At 44.5% G+C, this 21,745-nt stretch overlaps 2 protein-coding genes across 2 annotated transcripts; both read right to left on the reverse strand.

Moving 5' to 3' along the window:
• Window positions 1-8,424: 8,424 nt before the first annotated feature.
• On the reverse strand, window positions 8,425-9,251 carry LOC124697001 (non-symbiotic hemoglobin). Its single transcript, XM_047229650.1, has 3 exons — window positions 9,130-9,251; window positions 8,920-9,034; window positions 8,425-8,831 (listed from the first exon to the last, which is right to left on the reverse strand). Exons 1-3 carry the CDS (start codon window positions 9,243-9,245, stop codon window positions 8,574-8,576), a joined length of 489 nt encoding a protein of 162 aa, XP_047085606.1. The 5' UTR covers window positions 9,246-9,251; the 3' UTR covers window positions 8,425-8,573.
• A 5,309-nt stretch (window positions 9,252-14,560) lies between these two features.
• On the reverse strand, window positions 14,561-18,316 carry LOC124695073. Its single transcript, XM_047227964.1, has 12 exons — window positions 18,063-18,316; window positions 17,893-17,986; window positions 17,642-17,743; window positions 17,336-17,419; window positions 16,872-16,988; window positions 16,268-16,708; window positions 15,772-16,169; window positions 15,573-15,672; window positions 15,413-15,469; window positions 15,231-15,317; window positions 14,999-15,127; window positions 14,561-14,881 (listed from the first exon to the last, which is right to left on the reverse strand). The coding sequence occupies exons 1-12, from the start codon at window positions 18,314-18,316 to the stop codon at window positions 14,561-14,563; spliced, it is 2,184 nt and encodes a 727-aa protein (XP_047083920.1).
• Window positions 18,317-21,745: the final 3,429 nt, after the last annotated feature.

Genomic DNA, 21,745 nt, shown 5'->3' on the forward strand with positions numbered 1-21,745 from the left:
TTTTGGTGGTCCTCCTCCTATGCCTGCACGTGCTCCTACTCCTGATGATGCTGAAGACACTACCGGTCACGAGGATGAGGGACAGGATGATGATCGCGAGGGCTCCTATTCCCCTTTACATGAGTTCTATTGATGGGTGCGCTAGTATCTCTCCCTTTTTCTTCCCCTTTTTGGTGTTCCGATGCCAAAGGGGGAGAAGAGTGTAGAGTCTACGATTCACGGGGTTCTTTGATTGTCACAAGCCATGGGCGTTGCTTTATTTGATTCTTATATGGCTTGTGCTTATTTGCTTTTATCTTCCCAAGAACCATTTGCTATTCGTGTATGGACATGTACCTTTATGCTTAAACTCTATTATGTGTGCTACTCTATGTTAGGATGATTATGTGTGCTATGCTATATATCTTGAAATGTACATCTCCATACCATGCTTGTTTCCTAAATATATTGGGGGAGCTTCTCATGTTCCACAAAAGTTGCACTTTGCATTCAAACGCAAATTCTCCAAGTGCACACTTTATGGGGGAGCCGTCTCAATATCTTATATGGAATCAAGGTTTAAAGCTCATCATAATATCTACATGTGACTCTAGCTCGGTTTGTCATCGTATACCAAAAAGGGGGAGATTGTAAGGGTATTTTACCCTTATCAATTATTTTGGTAACAATGACACCGTGCTAGAGTATTTGGCCTAATACATGTCTATAAGGATAATCTCAGGTATTAGGCAAAGAGGCATAAATGGTGTATCAAAGGAACAAGAAGGCTGAAGGAGACCCCCCCATTTCAACAACAATCAAAAAGGGGTCTACAGCAGGAATCCGGTCAGCAGCCCGGTCAGACCGGCCTCCCGACCGGCCAGGCCGGCGTGCCGACCGGTCAACCGGGCGCCAACCGGGCGCCAACCGTGCGCTGATCTGATCCGGTCTGCTGCCCGGTCAGCCGGCCTACAGACCGAAGGGCCCGGCGTGACGACCGGTCGACCGGGCGCCAACCGGGCGCCAACCGAACGAGCTCCTGGACGTCGCAAAGTGAGCCCGGTCGGGGTCCGGCCTGCCGACCGGTTTGGACCGGCTGGTCCGGTCCCTGGTCCGATTCGACCGGGCTCTAAACCGGATGATCCGGTCTGTGGTCCGGTTGACCGGGTTTGTCGGGAGAAAGGATGATGTGGCAAGTGACCAACGGCCATATTTCGAAGAACACTACAAATAGCCCTTCTCCTACCTCTGAACAGTTAGGCACTACACTACAAGCTGTTCTTGAGCTCTCTCTCTCATACTCCATTGCTAGAAACACCAAAAGCCTCAGATCTCCCTCCTCCTCCGCCCAAACTCAAATCCCTCCGGGGAAACGTTAGAGGAGGACCCGATCTACTGTTCTACCAAGCCAAATCTCATCCCCCCTTGTATTCATCGAGAAGCTTGCTTCCTAGGGTTTCTTGGCAAGAGTGGTCCGGAAGCATCCGGGCTGTGGATTCGCTCCGGGCAAGATTGTGAAGGTTTGGAGGCTACCTCAAAGTCCACCACAAGTGAGTGAGCTATTCCTTCGTGGGATAGGCTTCGGAGAATAGGGTGAGCCTTCGTGGCGTGGGGAATCCTTCGTGGGACCTCCACCCCTCCAAACGTGACGTACCTTCTTGCAAAGGAAGGGAACACGGGAATACATCCTCGTCTCCGCGTGCTATCGGTTATCTCTAACCCAACTCCTTACTTGTGATTTAACTGCCTGTGAGATCCTTCGTGCTCGAGTTAGTTGTATCCTCATATAGGTTGTTTCACCTAGTTTGCATTAGGCTCATCTTTATATTCCGCAAAGCCTAATATTGCAAAGAAAGAATTAAAATCTGTAGAAACCTATTCACCCCCCCCTCTAGGTTTACCATCTCTATACTTTCACTAGGGCCCGAGTGCCATGATTTCAGATCTGAACATGTTATCAATTCATGATGATATTCATTGCTTTATGATCTTACCTGCAAGTTGTATACACATATTGTTGTCCGGAACCCGAGGCCCCAAAGTGAAAGAAATTGGGACAACCGGAGGGGAAGGCGGTGATATGAGGATCACATGTGTTCACGGAGTGTTAATGCTTTGCTCCGGTGCTCTATTAAAAGGAGTACCTTAATTACCAGTAGATTCCCTAGAGGCCCGGCTGCCACCGGCTGGTAGGACAAAATATGTTGTGCAAGTTTCTCATTGCGAGCACGTACAACTATACACGGAACACATGCCTATGGTTGTTTAGTACTTGGATACTGTTTTATTACTATCTGCAAATGCCCTACCTTGATTGTTACATGAGTACTCTCATCCATGCAGCGCCCGTTCATCCATCCATGTGCCTACAGTATTTTAATACTGATGTTTACTATAATCACTACTGCTGTCTTTATTACACTGCTGCTTATATTTCACTACTGCTACTGCTATAAAACTGTTGCTACTGGTAAACTCTTGCGAGCAAGTCTGTTTCCAGGTGCAGCTGAATTGACAACTCCGCTGTTAAGGCTTACAAATATTCTTTGTCCCCCCTTGTGTCGAATCAATAAATTGGGTTTTACTTCCCTCGAAGACTGTTGCGATCCCCTATACTTGTGGGTCATCAAGACTATTTTCTGGCGCCGTTGCCGGGGAGCATAGCTTTATTTGCAAGTTCACTTGGATTGATATTGTTCGCTGCAAATCCTCCATCATGGGTAGACCTCGCGATCCTAAAGTCGCCATATTACCATCCACTATAAGAAAAGGTACAACTCTGAGTACCTCTGCTACTCTTGATTCACCATCTGTGATAAGTCAACTTGTTTCACCACCACAAGCTTCACATGCTGGTACTTCCGCTGAATCTAAAAATTCCTCTTATAATTTTAATGATGCTTCTACTGTGCTTGATGATCATGGTTCATTAGGTTCTTTTCTAGATGCTACAATTGCTAGGTCTAGACAAATTGAAAATGCTGAAATTCCTAATGAAAATATTGTTACACCTGTTAATTCACCTGAGTCTGTTGAACACTCTAGTGATGATCTTGATGAAGATTATGTGGAACTTGATGATGATTTTATTGATAAATGCAATGCTACTACTGGTACAAGTAATATTAAAAAGCTTGTTGCACAACATACTGTTAGATATAAACTGTCTCCTGATCCTAAATTTGCCACATCTCCTATAAACATTAAGGATAAGGATTATGATTTTTCTCTTGATGTATCTCATATATCTATTGTTGAGAAAACACCTTTTTGTGGTACTGAAAAAGAAAGTGTTGTAGAACACATGAATGAGCTTTCTACTTTGAGTAGCTTGTTTTCTGCTGATATCAAGAAGCGTACTTATTTTGTTTCTAAAAAATTTCCTTTCTCAATAAAGGACGATGCTAAAACTTGGTATAATAGTTTGCCTCCTGATTCTATTGATAGTCCGAGTGGTTTGCTTGATGTTTTCTTTCAAAAATACTTTCCTTCTAGTGCTCAACATATTACTTTGCAGAGAATTTATAGTTTTGACCAGGAAGATGGAGAGAAATTGCCTGAAGCTTGGGCAAGGTTTTGTTCTCTTATCAGAGCTCGGCCTGGACATGATCTGGAAAAGCATGACTTACTTGATATATTTTATAGTGGACTAACCATTGAGTCAAGGGCATACCTGGATAGTTGTGCTGGTTGTGTTTTCAGGAAAAGAACTCCAGATGAAGCTGAAGAATTATTGGCTAGAATAGGCCGAAATCATGATGATTGGACTACACCTGAACCAACCCCAACGCCAATATTGAAGAAGAGGGGTATGATTAAATTAAGTGATGAAGATATGAGGGAAGCCAAGAAATCTCTTAAGGAGAAAGGTATTAAATCTGAAGATGTAAAGAATTTACCTCCCATAGAAGATTTATGTAAGATAACTCCCCCTTCATCCATGATTGAGGTACATTCTCTTCAACGCTTTAGTAGGGAACATATTTCTTATTCAAAACCTCCTGATCAATGTTTAGATGAGTTTGATAATTATATTTTTAAGCAAGATAATTTTAATATGAGAGTGGAGAATCATTTAATGGAAAATTCTCAAGCTATTAGTAAATTGCATGATATTGTGGAAAGAACCTCCAATGATGTTAAGATGCTTGTTAAACATTTTCATATGGTTCAAACTCAAATTGATCAACTCACTAAAGTGCAAAATGACTTATTAAAAAATAGTTCTAAAGAAAAACATGCTTATGAAGTAACAACTAGAGGCGGTGTTTCTACTCAGGATCCTCTATATCCTCAGGGGCATCTGATACGTCTCAAACGTATCTATAATTTCTTATGTTCCATGCTAGTTTTATGACAATACTCACATGTTTTATACACACTTTGCATCATTTATACGCATTTTCCGGCACTAACCTATTAACGAGATGCCGAAGAGCCAGTTCCTGTTTTGTGCTGTTTTTGGTTTCAGAAATCCTACACAGGAAATATTCTCGGAATTGGACGAAATCAACGCCCAGGGTCTTATTTTTCCACGGAGCTTCCAGAAGACCGAAGAGCATACGAAGTGGGGCCACGAGGCGGCCAAACCACAGGGCGGCGTGGCCAAGGAGGGGCCTGCGCCGGCCTGTGGTGTGGGCCCCTCGTCAGCCCTCCGACTCTGCCCTTCCGCCTACTTAAACTCTCCGTCGTGATAACCCTATTACCGAGAGCCACGATACGGAAAAAGTTCCAGAGACGCCTCCGCCACCAATCCCATCTCGGGGGATTCAGGAGATCGCCTCCGGCACCCTGCCGGAGAGGGGAATCATCACCCGGAGGACTCTACATCACCATGATCGCCTCCGGACTGATGTGTGAGAAGTTCATCCTTGGACTATGGGTCCATAGCAGTAGCTAGGTGGTTGTCTTCGGTCCCTTTCCTTGTTCAAAAAAAAGTAGATATGGAATATGGAATGGAGTTCGAAGTTTTGTTCGGAGTCTCGGATGGGATCCAGGACATCACGAGGAGTTCCGGAATGGTCCGGAAAATAAGATTCATATATAGGAAGTCATTTTATAAGTTTGAAAATGATCCGGTGCATTTATGGAAGGTTCTAGAAGGTTCTAGAAAAGTCCAGAAGAAATCACTATGGAAGGTGGAGTCGCATGGCCGGCCAGCCCTAAGGGGGAGGAGTCCCAGGTGGACTCCACCCATGGTGGCCGGCCACCCCCCTCAAGGAAGGGGTGGGACTCCCACCTTGAGTAGGAGTCCCACCTTGGGTAGGTTTCCCACCTTATGCCAAGTTTGTGTGTTGGGGTCTTATTTGAAGACTTGGACTACAACTCTTGGGGGTTCCACCTATATAATGAGGAGCAAGGGGAGGGGGCCGGCCACTCAAGCCTCCAACCTTGGCCGCCCCCCTAGTGGCCGGCGCCCAAGCCTCCCTCTCCCCAAACCCTAGCGCCCCTCCTCCACATACTACTCCCGCAGCGCATAGGCGAAGCCCTGCCAGAGTTCTCCACCACCACCGCCACCACGCCGTCATGCTACCGGGATTTCGAGGAGGATCTACTACTTCCGCTGCCCGCTGGAACGGGGAGAAGGACGTCTTCATCAACACCGAACGTGTGACCGAGTACGGAGGTGCTGCCCGATTGTGGCACCGTCAAGATCTTCTACGCGCTTTTGAAAGCGGCAAGTGATCATCTTCTGCAACAACGAGATCTAATCTCGTAGGCTTTGGAAATCTTCAAGGGTTAGTCTCGTAATCCCCTCGTTGCTACCATCTTCTAGATTGCATCTTGGCTTGGTTTTCGTTCTTGCGGTAGGAAATTTTTTATTTTCTATGCTACGAATCCCATCAGTTGCTAGCGAGTCCATCGGGGAGGCGATGGGATTGGGTCGCCCTAGTCTTGAACAACGACTCCCACCAGTGAGCCTAAAAAGGAATCTCTACATGTCTGAGTCGACATTCCATGACACTTTGTACATGTTTTGTTGGGCAATTGCCATAGTGTTTAGACCACTCTAAGGATGGCAATGGATATAGTATGGGCAGGGTAGAGCATTACCCCTATCTTCCCATTCCCATATAGTGAGTTGGTACAAACTTATACCCATACCCATACCGATGGGTATAAAACTACCCATACCTGTTGGGTACGCGACGAGTAGGTCGTACACAAGATATTCAAAATTTTACATTTATCAGTACCAAACTTGATAGAAAAATTAATTGTCTCAACTCAATAATAGGTAGTTAGATACATAACAATTATCAAAGTTTAGAAATTACATTATCATATTTTAACTCATAAGTCAACAAGAGTAGATATATCACATGAAAAATTGATAGTAAACGGGCACGGTATAGGTAAACCCGTGGGTGCAATGCTATAACCATTCCCAACCCATAACTTAACAGGTAGGGTATGGGTACTACCCGTGGGCATAAAAAGTGTGTCCATACCCTGTCCATGCGGGTACGGTATCGGCGGGTAAAATTGTCATCCTTAGACCACTCTATTTGAGAGCGTGGAATGAAAAAGACACAACTTGGATCTTGTCACATAATGCAATGAGAGAAATCCTGAGATGTTTGGAAGCATCTACTACATGTATTGTAATGGAATAATTCACTACTAGATATCCCCTTTTAGCCGAGGGTCCATTTACGGTTGGATATTGTAGTCACCCTCGGATACACTTGTATCTGACAGTTCATCGTCGGCCATCTCCCGTCGGCTATGCTCGGTCGGCAATTACCCTAGTAGCCGGTGGTACGTTTGGCTAATATCTTTTCCCGCGGTAATAAGCCGATGGTGAGCCGTCAGGTATGTTCTGGTCAATAGCCGATAGTTTCCCGTCGGGTATAATTTATCTGAGGGTTATTTCCTCCCGTCGATTTTTGTAATACTGGACGGTGCAATTTTCCCGTCGGAGTTAATTTAACCATGTGTACCAACAAATTGTAGGTACCAGGTCTATTTCAAAATTTCCAACCATGTAGATTAGGCCCATTTTGTTTTCCGATTCACTCTTCCTTTTTTCCATTCATGCTGTTATATTTCAGTTATGTTGCCTAAAATTTGTAAATCCATGTTGTTGTATTTGTATTTTTATTTATTATTGCACTTCGTGTCAACCAAACTTTCGTACACATTGGAGAATACAAAACATTGATATAAACAGCCAAATAAATTCAACGTCCTGAGATTTCACAAGATGCAATTAACAATTGCAAAAAATATGTGATCAAAGTTACAAGATCATATTGTATTTGGTGTGCTTTAAGCTTGATTTTCTATTGTTCGATACCCTACTCTTTAGCGGTCGACATACTACATGTGAAAAGTCATAAATTCCTATGTGATCATACAGTATATGATCGTCTAGAGTGAGTGCGCTACTCCAGCGAATGATGGTCGTCCATATGATTGCAAGCGTCCTCTCGCCGAAATTGATCACCGGAGTTTTGGGCTTTTTCTTGCCATGCATCAGCAAATCTGCAACGAACAAGTTCATTGCCAACCGTAAGATGATGTAGTGGATCATTTGCGGACTGTGAGATTAAACGCAGCATGAGTTTTGACCTACGTGAACTTCAAGATTATTTGATTGAATTATTTATTTGAATAATTTGATTTCTATGTATGGATTGGGTTGAACAATGTTAGTTATTTGATGAATAATTTCATTGGTTTACGTTTTGTTTGCAAATATGGTTTTATTGTTATAGAATATTTAAAAGAAAATATATAAATTCAATTGGGAGAATAATTCGGGAGTGTCGATGTGCATAGGCCCCCAATAGGGCTTTCGTGTGTGTCGGCGCCCCCAAAACAACTGTTCCGATGTTGTTGCAGGACGTAGCTTAGGCGGAGCCGGTGGAGATGCTCTCATGCACTTCCCTTTAATTTGGATCTTCTTTTCTTTCCCTCACAAAATTTGAGTTCTTCCAAAAAAGAGAGAGAGAGAGAGAGATTGAGGATTCCGGAACTGAAAAATGGTGCACATGCCGTTTTCTCGAAAAGAAAAATGTCACATGCCTCCGGGCGCTTCGTACAGGTTGGGCTAATGGTCCAGACCACCATATCCCGTCCGTGCTATAGGTGGGCTGTATTGCCTATCCATATTGGACTCCACACCGCTAAGTTGGCTACTGCGCGTTCTGGTCCACGGCCCATCCAAAGTTTTTTTTTGTATGCAATCAGCAGTTCAGAATTTGGATTTCCTCAACAAAAAGAAAGTTCAGAATTTGGTCTCTGCCCGACTGGAACGTACAGCGGTAGAGGGAAATTTCAATGCAACGAAAGGATTTATTCAGCTCCAGAGCAGCACATATTTCATGCACATTTTTCTCTATTTGAACTTCCAGATCTTTAGTCAGCTCACGATTTATCATAAAAGGATTTATTACACACAACACAAAATCCATTCCCCCCACCCCACAAAAAAAAACAATAATATATACACACACTCTTTTTTTCCACTGAGGAACATTAGAACAGCAAGTGATGGTGACGCGAGTGAATCGCCGACCAAGCAACAATGGTTCGACGGATCGTGGATGGAAATAGAATGGTGGTATATAGCGGAGAGCTGCATGCGCCTAAGCAGAAGGCTTCATCTCTTGCTTGATGGCGGCGACGAGCTGGTCGTAAGCTTCGCCCCACGCGTTCTTCATCTCCGGGCCCCACATGTCAGCGGGAACCGCCTCCTTGATCGTCTCCAGCAGAGCGAACCTTGTCACCTCAAAGTGGCCGTCGGCCACGCCGTACTTCAGGTGCGTGCCACCCAGCCTCTTCAGGGTGGTCTCCCTCACGGTGATCTTGCCGGCTTTCCGCAGCTGCGCAGCCGCCTCACACGTCTGCGCATACGCATTGGTCAGTTACAATTCCATCTGTGATCTATCCATGCATATATAGATCTTCAGAGGTCGTGTATTAGTGTATTACCATGACGAAGACGGAGACGGCGTGGGTCTTGAGCTTGGGGTTGGTTTCCAGCGGCACGTCGGAGTTGCGTAGGAACGGGAACATGTCCTTCGCCGACGGCGCAATCTCGAATATCCTGGAGGCACGTACGCAACATGTCAGTGAAAATTAAATCTGCAGAGGCAATGCTTATACCAGTAGTGTTCTAGCAACATAATTAGGGGAACGTACTTGAGGAAGAAGCGGAGCCCGAGGTTGGCAGAATCCTTCTTCATGATGGCCCATGACTTGAGCACCAGCGCCTCCTGCTCCTCGCTGAACACGACGGCTCCCTCCGCGGCAGACATGGTTTCCTTCCTGCTTAATTAATTTGGCTACTGTGGGTGACTGCAGATGATCAACAGCACTAAGCACTGAACAAATTGGTCAGCCAAGATCGATCAGGTGTTTGTCGTGATTTGATCCCAAACTGGAGCCGATGCTTATATAGGTCGAGATCGCCCCAAACTCGCGCGACCCTTGGAGCTCCCGATGAGGCATCGAAGCCAGGATGCATGAACGAACTGGGCACGTTATGCTGTTTCCGCTCAGCTCATCGTCGTCATCGATGACCCAAAATAAAGAATACCGGATAGGCGTGGAGATGGCGGACTGGTAGACAAGGCGGAAACTATGTGCCGCGGCAACACAAGCTGGTGGTTTCGCCTTTCGCTCGCCCTTCCCGTTCCCGACGCCGTGTGGCTACCTGGTCGCAAGTGGGTCAAATAACGTGGGCGTAAAGCAGCGGCTGGGATTCAAGAAAGGGTGCCCGTTTGTGTCCGCCAGAAGGCCAACACGGAGTTTTCCACAGTTATGGGTAGAAGGGAGAAAGGTTTGGCCTTTTTGGGCCCGGAATTGACGAACCTCAGTCGTCCAGTGAATGCGTAGCACTACACAAACAGACGGCCCTAACTTTTTTTCCATTTTTTTTACATGATTAGCCTATCTTTGAGGCCGTTTGCAGCCGACGAATGTTTATTCCTTCTAGTAACCACACGATGGCACAAAAAATGTTTTAACTCTCCTGTCCATGGAAAGTTCAATCTATTTTGGTCCTTCAAATCGTACTTTTTAGCAAATGGAAGGATCGTGAAATAGTTTGTTCAGACTGCATCATGCTACATGGTGGCTTTTTCGATAAAGGACATATATTAATATCAAGATGATATTAATTACATCGAAACTCTGCACTAACATGATGCCAAGAGACTACGGTCCCCTCACTGGGAGCGATGTTGAGAAGAAATAAGGAGCTACATTGGCTTAGATCAAGCATCAGCTGATACCACACTTCAATCAAACACTCACACCCAAACATCGAACACCCTTGGTGTTCACCAAAATAACACCTTCTTGAAGGATGCAACAATTGTACGACAAACAACATGGTGAAGGCTAAATATATCTTCTAACCATGGAGTTGAGCTCTAGAACTTCAAGACAATTCTTCAAGAAGCAGCAGATGACTGAGTCATACCCTTGGAAGATTCCTCAGCTCCTAGCAAAAAACTCTAAGGTCTTAATGAATGAGTTATACACTAGAGCCAATAATAGTAATAAGAGTTATTTCTTATCTATAACTTCATGTTTATTACTAAGTTTATCCTTTATGCTATAATTGTGGCATTCCTCGAATATGAGATTCTAAGAAAAGCTCACTAGCAGGTATAGAGAGATAAACAAGAAAGAAAATAGTTCCTAGTTATGCCTCCTCACACCTCCTAGCCGCCCCTCTCTACTCCCTCCCCCGCCACCCTATCTCTCGTCTCGAGCCCCCTCCCCCTCCTCACAGGTCGCCCGCGCGGCGACGGATCCGGAGGGCAACATCCCCAGCACAAGACATCCCTCCCGTAGCTCCCCTGGCCTCTGCCACCACTAGCGTAAGCGGTGGTGGCGGTGCCCGGTCGGTAAAGGAGGATGGATAGGAGGCGCATCGGGTGGATCCTCTCCACACGGAGGTGAAGCTCTGGTGGGTACGATGTGGTGGTGCTCTCATCGAAGGGCGCGAGCGATGGTTTGGCGACGGGATGCGGTCCTGGACCACGGATGTACGACATCATCGATGAACGGCCAGGCGAGCATGATCTAGGCACTGCGCTGGCTCGATCTGGGCCACACGGGCCCAATCTGGTTCACGCGGGTTGTGGTTGTTGCACGTACCTCGACAGCCCTAGTAGTGATGGTTGGATGTGTTGCAATGGTGGACGTCGTGTTACTCATATATCGCTGGTGCGCCTACCGTTTCCCTACTACGGTGGAGGTTCTGAACCTCCTTCATCATCATTGGGCGGTGGATGGCGGCGTGGGGACCTATTCTTCCATATCGAAGAATAAATGTGGTGGTCCTAGGATTACTCTAGCATCAAGAAGAAGATCTACTGTATGATTGTCCTCCTTGATCTAGTTGGAGTGTCAAGTCCTGGAAGGTTCCACATGCAAACTTCCTTGGGAGACTCATGCCTGGAGATTGTTGGATCGGATGGGATTCGGTCGTGCGTTCCTGTGTTTTATTCCAACAATTTGGTTTCAGGAGGGAGCGGCGGGAAGCTCTACTATATTTTGCCATCATGGACACAGTTTTTTTTGTTCCATGGTGAAGTCCGAGGTAGAGAATGGCATGGAAGCCGAGTTTTGAGGACTAGTGCCGGTGGTTCGAGGCTTTGCATCGAGATGAACTAGTTTGGTGTTTAGGGATTCATAGTAGCGACATGCAAGTTGGGACGTTAGCACATGAGAAGTTCAATGTCCTACCTTTTAGGATAAAAATCCAAGTTCTAGCCTTAACTGGTGGTTCCTGGCAATGGACTTGTTGAAGACATTGTTTTTTGAGAGCGGGTACTTTTTTCAGGGTGAAAACATAAGATCTATGATCGGGCGATGACAACGTTTGTGCACTGTTTCCTTCTTGGAGGGGTTGCTTTTGGAGAACTTAAACTTCAGGTATTGTCATGGTGTTGTTTTGTGTTGCTGCTATTGTAAGGACTGGAACACTATATACAACATGACTTTTTTTTAGTGTCTTCTTATTTTTCGGTTGTGTGCATCCGTACTACCATTAGGGTATTGCTTTGTTGCAGAGTCTAGGTACAATTGGTATCTTCGTGATTACATTTTAGTGAAAAAATTGCCTCTAATAAAATTAGCTCGTTTGTTGTGAGATGATCAACCTTTTCTGATCATGAGCATGGCTATGCTAACAACAATCAGGATAGATTATTTGTCTGAACAATCGCACCGAAGAGACATAAGTCACATATATTCTATGAGACATTCTGGTTAATAGCATATATCTTTAATTGTTAATTATGTATAGGTCCTTTGACCATAAAAATATTATGGTAAATCATATTGAAGGGTATGCTTTGATCTCATCCACACTCGTCGGTTAACTCTGACTATTGGGAAGGTTAAGACATAGGTATATTTGAAGGTGCGGGAAACCTAGTTCAAGACTGGGATTTGTTCCTCCTAACAAAGGATATATATGAAATGGGACCTCTAAGTATTTTCATGTTAAGTAACATATCTTCACATATACATTGTGATAGTGATCACATGCCATCATCAATATACACTAAACGAGAAAATTAGCATTGATATCGGATCAAGGATAATGGGCCTAATAATCAAGAGTTGATTACAGGAATACCAAAGTCTCGCCTCGGTTTATCAACATATTGTTTAACTATGGGAATGACATTTAACAACACGGAAGGTTAGTTAAATACTAAACTTCGAGTACGCAAAAGGACCTAGCATGGATGTCCGAATCCCGATGTTAGTTATTGATCTGAAGTTGTTCAGAGTCATGACTGCACTACATCGAACCTGACTGCACTACATCGAACCTATCGGTTCACACGCTTAAGGATGTACAATCTGTTGTGAGAGTTGTATTTATGGTATGTGGTTGAGAGAAGTTGTTCGGAATAATTCCGACATCATCTGGAATTGTTACAGGGATTTTATGACTAAGAGAGAAAGACTTCAGTCACTATGCGCATGTCATAAGTGATTTAGGGTAACATCAAAAGTGTTCCTAGGCTACTATATATATGGAATTATTCCCGGAATCACTTAGGTGATATTTCATATAGGGGGAACTTGTTTTGGTGAAATCTAAAAGTGTCGAATGGACACCAGAAGAAGAGAGGGAATAGTTTTGGTGGAGATTAATGGGAGGTGGCTGGCCAAGACCCCAAGGGCCACAGGAAGCCGGCCAGGCCGACCCAACTAGGCTAGCTAGCCAGGCCCCCGTGGCCCATCCGTCATCCCATCCCGTTGCTCCCTCTCGGGGGTGGGCCTTAATATTTGGGGGTGGCCAGACCACCTCCCGCCGAATCGAACTAAGGGAGGACGGTGGCCATCCCTAGGTGCCCTGCGGCGGCGGCTGCCTCCTTCCCAAGTTGGTGCCCCCTTCCACATATAAATAGAGGTGCCCCCTCCTCAATTGATGTGTAATTTTGTCGGAGTATTTTTACTAGCCCTTTGGTTGATCGTCTCTCTCTCTCCCTCTTCACATAGGCAGTAAGGCTTCACCTCTCTCGCCGCGGTAGCCTAGCCCTGGACGACGAATCCCTCGCTGATTGTACGTCTATACGTGTCGACTAAGCCGGAGGAATCATCCGTTCGATTCTTGGAGCAAGAAGGATATATGCACACGGCTGGGAAGTATCGCCTAGCTGCGACGATCGCCCGAATCATCATCGTCATCGAGCTTTTCCGTTTTACACGGTGAGTTGATGTCGATCGAATCTCGTTATTGCAACTACATATTATATATCTTGGGAATTCGTGTAGATGTAAAATTCTTTAAATACATGTACAATCCCCTTCACTAAATACCAAGCAACCGATGTAAACCAGAACGATCATTTTGCTTGCACGTATACCAACATCGATCTAAAATGGTAAGACTAGATCATTACCGACAGTTGTGTTGATGCCTACTTCAAACATGGTGACTAAGCTATCGCAAACGATGGTTCATCGCGAAATAATTACATCTCTCATAACACCATGGCGCACCTGCAACCACCAACTAGGGTGGAGGCCCTAGCTACAATGTCAGTGCCGACAGGCCGAAATTTGATGGAACAACACGAGACCCAATAATGGTCGTCGGAGCTTTATGGGCCATCCTCAACAATGGGCATTCACCGCAACGGTGCATAGGGGAGAAACCCCTCCGCCACCATCAGTCATGAAACCTTTGCCATGGCATCCTCCCACGGCGCCCAAGAGGATGGGAGGGGAGGAGGTGGCTAGGGTACTCTCTGCTTGTTTCTCTCCAAGTTTGCATTTCTCATCCAGAAAGTCATATGTTCCCGGTATAGGCAGGACCCGCAACCGTGTACAGTGTACCTAGTTGAAGATCATGTACATTTTGCGTGCTGAGTGCGCGCGTGCATGATGCATGGCCAACGGATAGAAATACAACACACCCATCCTCGTCTCGTCGTATCCATTCTCCTTCTGTACATAGAGCCAAACCACGCCTAGAAGATGAGAAAGTTGCAGCATGCAGGTCGCAGATCTGAATCTCCAGCTACAAATCTTGGACTCTTGCACGCAGCAAGCACTGAATCATCCCATACCATCATCATGCAACACGCCGGAGACGTCACTGCCTGCTGCACGCCGGGGACCCTACCAGCTCCCGCGCCAGCACGTATCTGAAGGCCATGTTGTGGGGCCTCCACTCCACGCCGCCGCCGCGCGGCCTCCCCTGCTGCCGCGCCGCCTGGAGGCTCTCCGGGAGGCAGGACTCCACCACGCGCAGCAGGTCCCCCGCGCCTAGCCCGGCATCCCTCGCGTAGGACTCAAGCACCTTCGGGAGGAGCACCCTGCGGCCCGACCCGCTCACGCCGACGTTGGCGCGGATGAACTCCTCCTTCGCCGCCTCCAGCTGCTGGAACACTCTCTTCGGGCTGTACAGACGCACCTGACGACGGCAGCGGAGGAGACAGATCATGACGATCCACCATCAGTTCGGTGTGCCAATATTGACAAAACAAATCGGAGGTAGAGATTTTGGACTGAATCGGCGCTTCGTGCTTACCACTGGATCTGAGTGGCTTCCGGAGGACAGCGCAAAGTGCACCAGCGGCTCAGGCCGATCGATGGCAAAGCCTTGCAGCTCATCCTTGTCTCTGGGCTTCCATCTCGGGTACAGAAGTAACCTTAACCACTGCAGAATTTGGAAGGGAATCAGCATGTGAAGTGAATGCCATATTTGCAATTCAAGCTGATATGCAGTAAAAGAATTGAGGAGAGGAGTTAGAATAATGAACCTGCCCGGAAGATTGTACTCGGCAGCACAAGATTTGGTACTCTATCAACTCCACGTTTATCTTCTGGCCACTGATGATATAGGATACCTGCAGTACAGAAGTGGTTGCAAGATCAAAATTTTGTGAGGGGATGAGTAGGTGCTGCTATATCTAAGCATGTTCTCAATCAATGTGGGCATGACCTTATTAAGCAACAATCTCTTGCTGTTACTCTGCGGGACCCCTTGTTCTATATGTGCCTGGAAAATAACAATGTTAGGACTGAAGTTCAACATTCCAGAATTTTGAGAAAGTATAGCGAGATATGTAAGTACACGCATGCCAAGAAACTAGATACATTACATGCATCATCATGGCATTGTGAACATTGATCCAGAAAGCAAGCTTTTCTTCATTTTTCATTCCACCGAGATCAACTGTTTCTAGCAGTTGTACAAGTGATCTGCAGAGTTGCACAATAGTCAGTCAAATGCACATAGCTGTATGGATCATTTGCTCGATATGGACTGGAACACAATAATATGGCATGAAAAATACTCACTTATATTTACACAACATCTCTTTCGTATCGGTAGACCTCTGAGACCCCTTGCAGAGAGCAGACACCTCAATTACAGAATCATACTGCTGACCAAGATCACCAGAACTGAATGAACTGTCCTGCCATGCCTCAATAAAGCTATCTTTCCTCAATCTTGGGCTCCATATATCGCCAGTAAATTTAGAAGAGATCCCGCTCGCCGATGAAAAGGACGAGCATGGTGAGGGGAGGAAGGCACGTTGAACGGCACTAACGTCTCTGAGCTTAATGTATATGGAAGCAATGCATTTGATCATGTCCTCAGATATCCTGTTAGGTGTCTGAGGAACATGATCTGCAATCCTGGTACCCAGGATATCTGCTAAGCTTACAATACTTGAATCCATGCACTTGCCCTCCTGGTCACGAAAAATATGTTAGTACAAAAATTTCTACAAGCCTACTGCAACCAAGACCATATAGCAAATGATGAGAGGTTCCAGACAACGTTGCATACCTCAACAAATGATAGAGGCGATGTATGACATGGTTTAAGAGCTCTAGCAAGATTGTTTGCTGAAGGAGATACTCTAGCGGAGCAAATGGAACGCGGAAGTAGTGAGGAATGGCTGCGCCCAATGATGGTCTTGCTGTCATTGTGCTGTGAAATGCCAGGCTCACTATTAAGTGTTGCCGTCGCCGACCTGCGTGCTTGGACCATGCGACTGGACTGAACCAATGGATGCTTCTTTGGGGTTGAGAAATCGAGTGCAGAAGTTTCTGATAGTGTTCCTGAAAATGACCTTGCTGATCGCTTGCTTCGTTCCGTGCCGCAAGCAGAAATTGTACTGCACAATTGCTGTTCAAAGGCCTGCCGGTAGAGTGTTAGGAGATGCTGCTCCAAGCATATGACTTCTAGCTCTAGTACCGCAATTTCCTGTATTAGCTTCTCAGTAGGCTGTCATGACATAAAAGACAGATAGCTGCTTTGAATCAACAATCCAAAAATATTTCCTTGCAAAACAATGTGCAGACAACAAAACTGGGAAGTATATGATGTGCTTAAACACTGAATTTTCTGCTTCTTCCAGTATCACTATATCATAAAAGATGAATTTTACCTTTGGAACACAGCAGTCTTTCGATAAATGGATGGCACAGGGCTTGTGACCTAATGCTTTCTCTAGAGCATGCCGCATGGCAAACTGATCATTTAGTCGCTTCTCAAGATGTTGGACCTGCAGAAATAACCTCATAAGTATCGCATACTAATTAAAATATCACCATATGTCAACAAGCATAATCAACTGAAGCAATTCTGAATACAGTACAACTGATTCTCTGATCTTATACTGTACTGGCACAACGAACTAGTGGGCAATAGTGTCTACCGTATCCTTAAATTACTCAAATTTAGAATGCATTCTTTAGGCGCTGCAAGACTGAATAGCTTTCGATGGAATACTGTACTAAGAATGCAAAAGTGATCAACATGGTCTGAATCTTAATATTTGCATAATTGGCAATGTTCCCTAATAAGAGAGACATACGCCAATGCAGCTTTTGCGCAATATCTATCTCTTACCTCTTGTACCAAAGTGCACGGAATCTCAGTGGTGCGGGATTGCCTTTTACTGGTGCTGTTCTGATCCCTCTGTTCCCCAGAAATCTTGCAAAGAACAGAAAAGGGTAAGGCGTGGAGAAATGTGAGAATATTCAGAGTAAATACACATGCATCTTAAGGCATCTAGCAAATACTGTAAGCAAGAGACAGAAAAAAAAATCTTATCCTTGACAGAACAAAGTGGTTCAGAAATTGAGAATTTCAACAAGAAGGAAAACACTGGTTGAAGAACTAGGGGGGATTTTATCTCTGTAACTGCCACTTTACCTGTTGATGCTGAGGATGGCACCTGGGAGATGGCAAATCCATGCCATCCATTCTGAGCGTTCTAATAGAACCGCTACCAACGCCACCAAGAAGTGCTTCTATCTAAAAAGATATGTTCATAAAATCTTTCCTGAGACCAATATATCCAAACTCCAAAGTCCAAACATGGTGTCGCAAGGAAACAAAAAAGCTTGTTGCAATTGCAAAATGGCACAGGGCGCTAACCTCTTTGAGCGGCGGTGACACATTACGGATTCGGAAGGATCCTGCAGGTCAGCAACTCTGCTGCAAGTCTGCGCCGCCGAGCTCAAGAAGAGCTCCTCCTCAGTGATCTCACAAGTACAACTGCATTCCAGGTTAGAGAAACTTAATGAAGAGAAACGGGAGAGACGCTATGAATGATGGGGAGGAGGAATCTCACCTCATACATAAACCATCCACAAGAAGCGGGACGCCGGAGCTGTTGCCGAGGGGCTGATCACCTAACGAACACCTTTGCGTTGGCCTGCTTGCAAATGGCACCCTTTCCTTGTCTCCGAGCTGCCGCCTCCGAGGTCGCTTTCCCCTGTGGTCTGTGGAGTGTGAGGAGCATATGAGGTCGAGGTTGAGGGCGATGGATGAACTCGAGGAGGTGGGATTGTACTGTACTGGAGGTACTGCCAGTGCTCCTATCATGCTGCCATCACGCCGGATCGGTCCTCCTCCTCTCCACTGTCCGGCTATTTCCGATACTTTGTTTATGGTGGCGGTATATGTTTATGTCTGGCCAGAAACTTACCAACTTCGCTTCTTTTTTATGCAGGTTTTTTGTAGAGGTGAGAGGTCAGAGTGGGCTCCACACACTCGCTCTATTCTATCCAGATCTGGAAGCATCCTTTTTTTATATCCCCGCACGCTGATTCACTTCGTACAAAGGTGCTCACCTTTTTACCCCCCTTGATACCTCAGACATTCAGATCAGATGATGATGGTGTCACTGGATCTTCAGTCACCTTAAGCATCTGCCACTAAGCTTTGGATTATTTGAGCTGCAGGGATACTTAACATGTGTTTTGCTTAACTCTTTGACATAAAAAGTATTTCTACCTCTCAGTAAAAATGACGATCTTGTGCACTATGCAAGTTTTACCAGTCTGAACGATAATGATGAGCTCAGATGCAGATAAACGGCGCAGCAAGTCAGCATGGAGGACAGTAAACATGCGTGGCTTTTCTTTGACCTCTGTGTGAAGACTAGGCTGCTCAGGTAATTGATTGGAAGTCGTCCTCTGTGTCCACGCATCAGACACGAGCAGAGAGCAAGGGCTGCATGAAGAGCGCAGAGCAAGAACACACAAGTCCAAAACCCCAAAGAAGCCGAAAAATGCTTTTAGCTCCCGAGCTCCAGTCTTTCTCGCTATGTTAAAAAAAAAATTAAAAATATTTTTACAAGTTATAAAAATCATGAAAATAATTCTGAAGAATGTCATTGATACATCCCACAATCATGCAAAATCCCAATCCGAAATTCTTTTTATTTTGAGCTAGAGAAAAATGACAAAATCTGATATGTTTTTGAGATTTGAAAATGACTACTCAGATCTACAATTTTGTCATTTTTGTGTAGCTCAAAATATTAAGTATTTGAAATTGATGTTTTGCACGTTTGTGGGGTACACCTTTGACTATGTGTGGATTTTTTTGCAGAATTTTTTGAAACTCAAAAATATGATTTTTATTTTTTTCAAAAAACGAGATCACTGGTGCCCATGTGCACCAAATCTCTGCCCCCAAAGAAGCGGCCAAGAAAAATGGCCAGGCACACGTCCACTGTTGCGGTGAATCAGCCATCTTTTCGCCTCGAAAACGCCGCTCCTTTGCCTTGATGCGCTGCTGCTACTTTGACCTCCCAAGCAGCAACTTTGGCAGGTCATGTGACACCGTCATCACATGTATCTCGCCGTCTACCCGTACACCTGCACATCGGCACTAGCCGGTGCTCACTGCTCACAGGATATCCACGGCGCCGGGACCGTGTCCTGCTGGACAAATCTTACGCACACATAGGTCTCATTTAGGACCTCTTTGGTTAAAAAGAAAAGCGAGGAATAATAACATAGTAATAGGAAAAAATTATGATGACATCATTCTGCTAGGTTCACAAGAATTGAGCAAATGAAAAGCAGGAAATTTTCATGTAATCTTAGTTTCAAAAGGAAAACATAGGAATTTTACTATTTACTTGACCCTCTTTTTCAAATTTCTGAAGTACGAGACCAAGGTTTTTAGGGAGGTGATGAACAAGACAAGCAATAACAAAAAACGAAAAGAAAATCATAGTGAGAGACACAAAATTTAATGTGGAAAACCTCTCCCACACAGTGAGGAAAAAACCATGGGTACCAGCCAGCAAAACTTCTCTATATCGCAGAGTGTTTACAGAAGCCGTGAGTCATCGTATTAAGCGATGAACTCTAGCCAACAGCTTACAAGAAGTATAAATTGACGGTAATGATGATCCACTTCGGCCCAAGCCCCAATCAAAGTTGGAGATTATATTCTTCTTGCAAGAGATCTTGTGGAAAAAGTGTTGCTAAATTTCTCACTGCGTCCATTTCATATGCGACTGCAGGGCGAATGGAAACAAAATACTTTTTTCCTTGCTCTTGATAACTTTTTTTTCCCGTAGAACATACACCCATTTTTTATTTTTTTATTCCTTAGAATCTCACTTTTGTCTCTCTAGTGGTATAAACATCCACCTAATACCTTATATGCCTCTTCAGGAAAATGAATATCGTCAGAAAATATTTTGAGTTCTGCCTGTTGTAGATAGAAATTCCCTCATGATCTAATTCCGAGCAGTAGTAAATACCAGGACTTAGCTATATTTGATTGATCACAACTCAGGCAGCGGTGATGATCCTTGCTCCGCTCGTCAGAATTAACTTTCTTATGAATTTGGATCATAATATAAAAAACTTCACCTTGAGAAAAAATCCTTATTGTAGTATGAACTTCAAAAATTACCTCAACAACAAAGAAAACACTTGTTGGCGCTAACAACCACTTGGGCAAAACAGTTATACACCTCGAGCAAAGCTCAAACTTGGCCACAAGAACTGAGTATGTCATCATATCAGCATGATTATCATAAGTACTAATGTTGCATGCTTTCAGTTTACCTTGTGCAACGATGTGGTTAACATAATGGTACTTGACATCAATGTGCTTCGTCCTCTCATGCAACATTTGATCTTTAGTAAGGTAGATGGCACTTTAAGTGTCACAAAACAGATTAATACAAGAATCATCTCCACAAAGCTCAACATACAAACCTTTCAACCAAACAGACTCTTTGCAAGGTTCAACAATAGCCATGTATTATGCATTAATTGTAGATTGATCAGCAACAGGTTGTAACGTTGCCTTCCAGCTCATATCACATCCACCAACGGTGAACATCTAACCTGTGAGGGACCTCCTCTTATCCAAGTCGGCAGCAAAATCTAAATCCACATAGCCGAGTCCCTCACCGGTCTTGCCAAACTTCGAGCAAGATTTGGATGTGCCACGAAGGTACCTAAAAATCCATAGCTTTCCATTGTCTTTTACCAGGATTAGCCATGTATCGACTGACCAAATTTATAGAATATGATAAATTAGGACGAGAACAAACCATGGCATACATCAAGAAACCAACAACACTAGAATATGAAACTCGTGACATGTACTCAATATCTTCATCAGTACTAAGACACTGAAATAATGCTGACAACTTGAAGTTAGGAGCAATATGAGTACTAATAGACTTTACCACATGCATATTAAAGTGATGAAGAACTTTTTTAATACAATTTTGCTAACTAAGAAATGAAAACTATATTTTATGTCCCTTAAAATTTCCATACCTAGTATTTTCTTAGCAGCACCAAGATCCTTCATCTCAAACTCATTACTGAACTGAGACTTTAAAGTAGTGATATATTTCTTGCTCTTGGTAGCAATCAACATATCACTAACATATAACAACAAGTATATATGACATTCATTAATAAACTTGATGTAAACACGGTTATCATACCGAGATCTCTTAAAATCATCATGTGCAAACATAAATGAATC

This window comes from Lolium rigidum, chromosome 3, assembly GCF_022539505.1.
Source record: "Lolium rigidum isolate FL_2022 chromosome 3, APGP_CSIRO_Lrig_0.1, whole genome shotgun sequence".
Classification (NCBI taxonomy): domain Eukaryota; kingdom Viridiplantae; phylum Streptophyta; class Magnoliopsida; order Poales; family Poaceae; genus Lolium; species Lolium rigidum.

Bases quoted from the DNA above. Each gene is read 5' to 3' on its own strand.
- LOC124697001 (XM_047229650.1), bottom strand. From the start codon at position 9,245: ATGTCTGCCGCGGAGGGAGCCGTCGTGTTCAGCGAGGAGCAGGAGGCG. The intron at 9,035-9,129 runs GTACGTTCCCCT...ACGTGCCTCCAG, and splicing joins GGGCTCCGCTTCTTCCTCAA to GATATTCGAGATTGCGCCGT. The intron at 8,832-8,919 runs GTAATACACTAA...GCGTATGCGCAG, and splicing joins CCGTCTCCGTCTTCGTCATG to ACGTGTGAGGCGGCTGCGCA.
- LOC124695073 (XM_047227964.1), bottom strand. From the start codon at position 18,316: ATGATAGGAGCACTGGCAGTACCTCCAGTACAGTACAATCCCACCTCC. The intron at 17,744-17,892 runs GTAATGTGTCAC...ATATCTTTTTAG, and splicing joins TGCAGGATCCTTCCGAATCC to ATAGAAGCACTTCTTGGTGG. The intron at 16,709-16,871 runs GTAAAATTCATC...ATGTCATGACAG, and splicing joins AAGACTGCTGTGTTCCAAAG to CCTACTGAGAAGCTAATACA.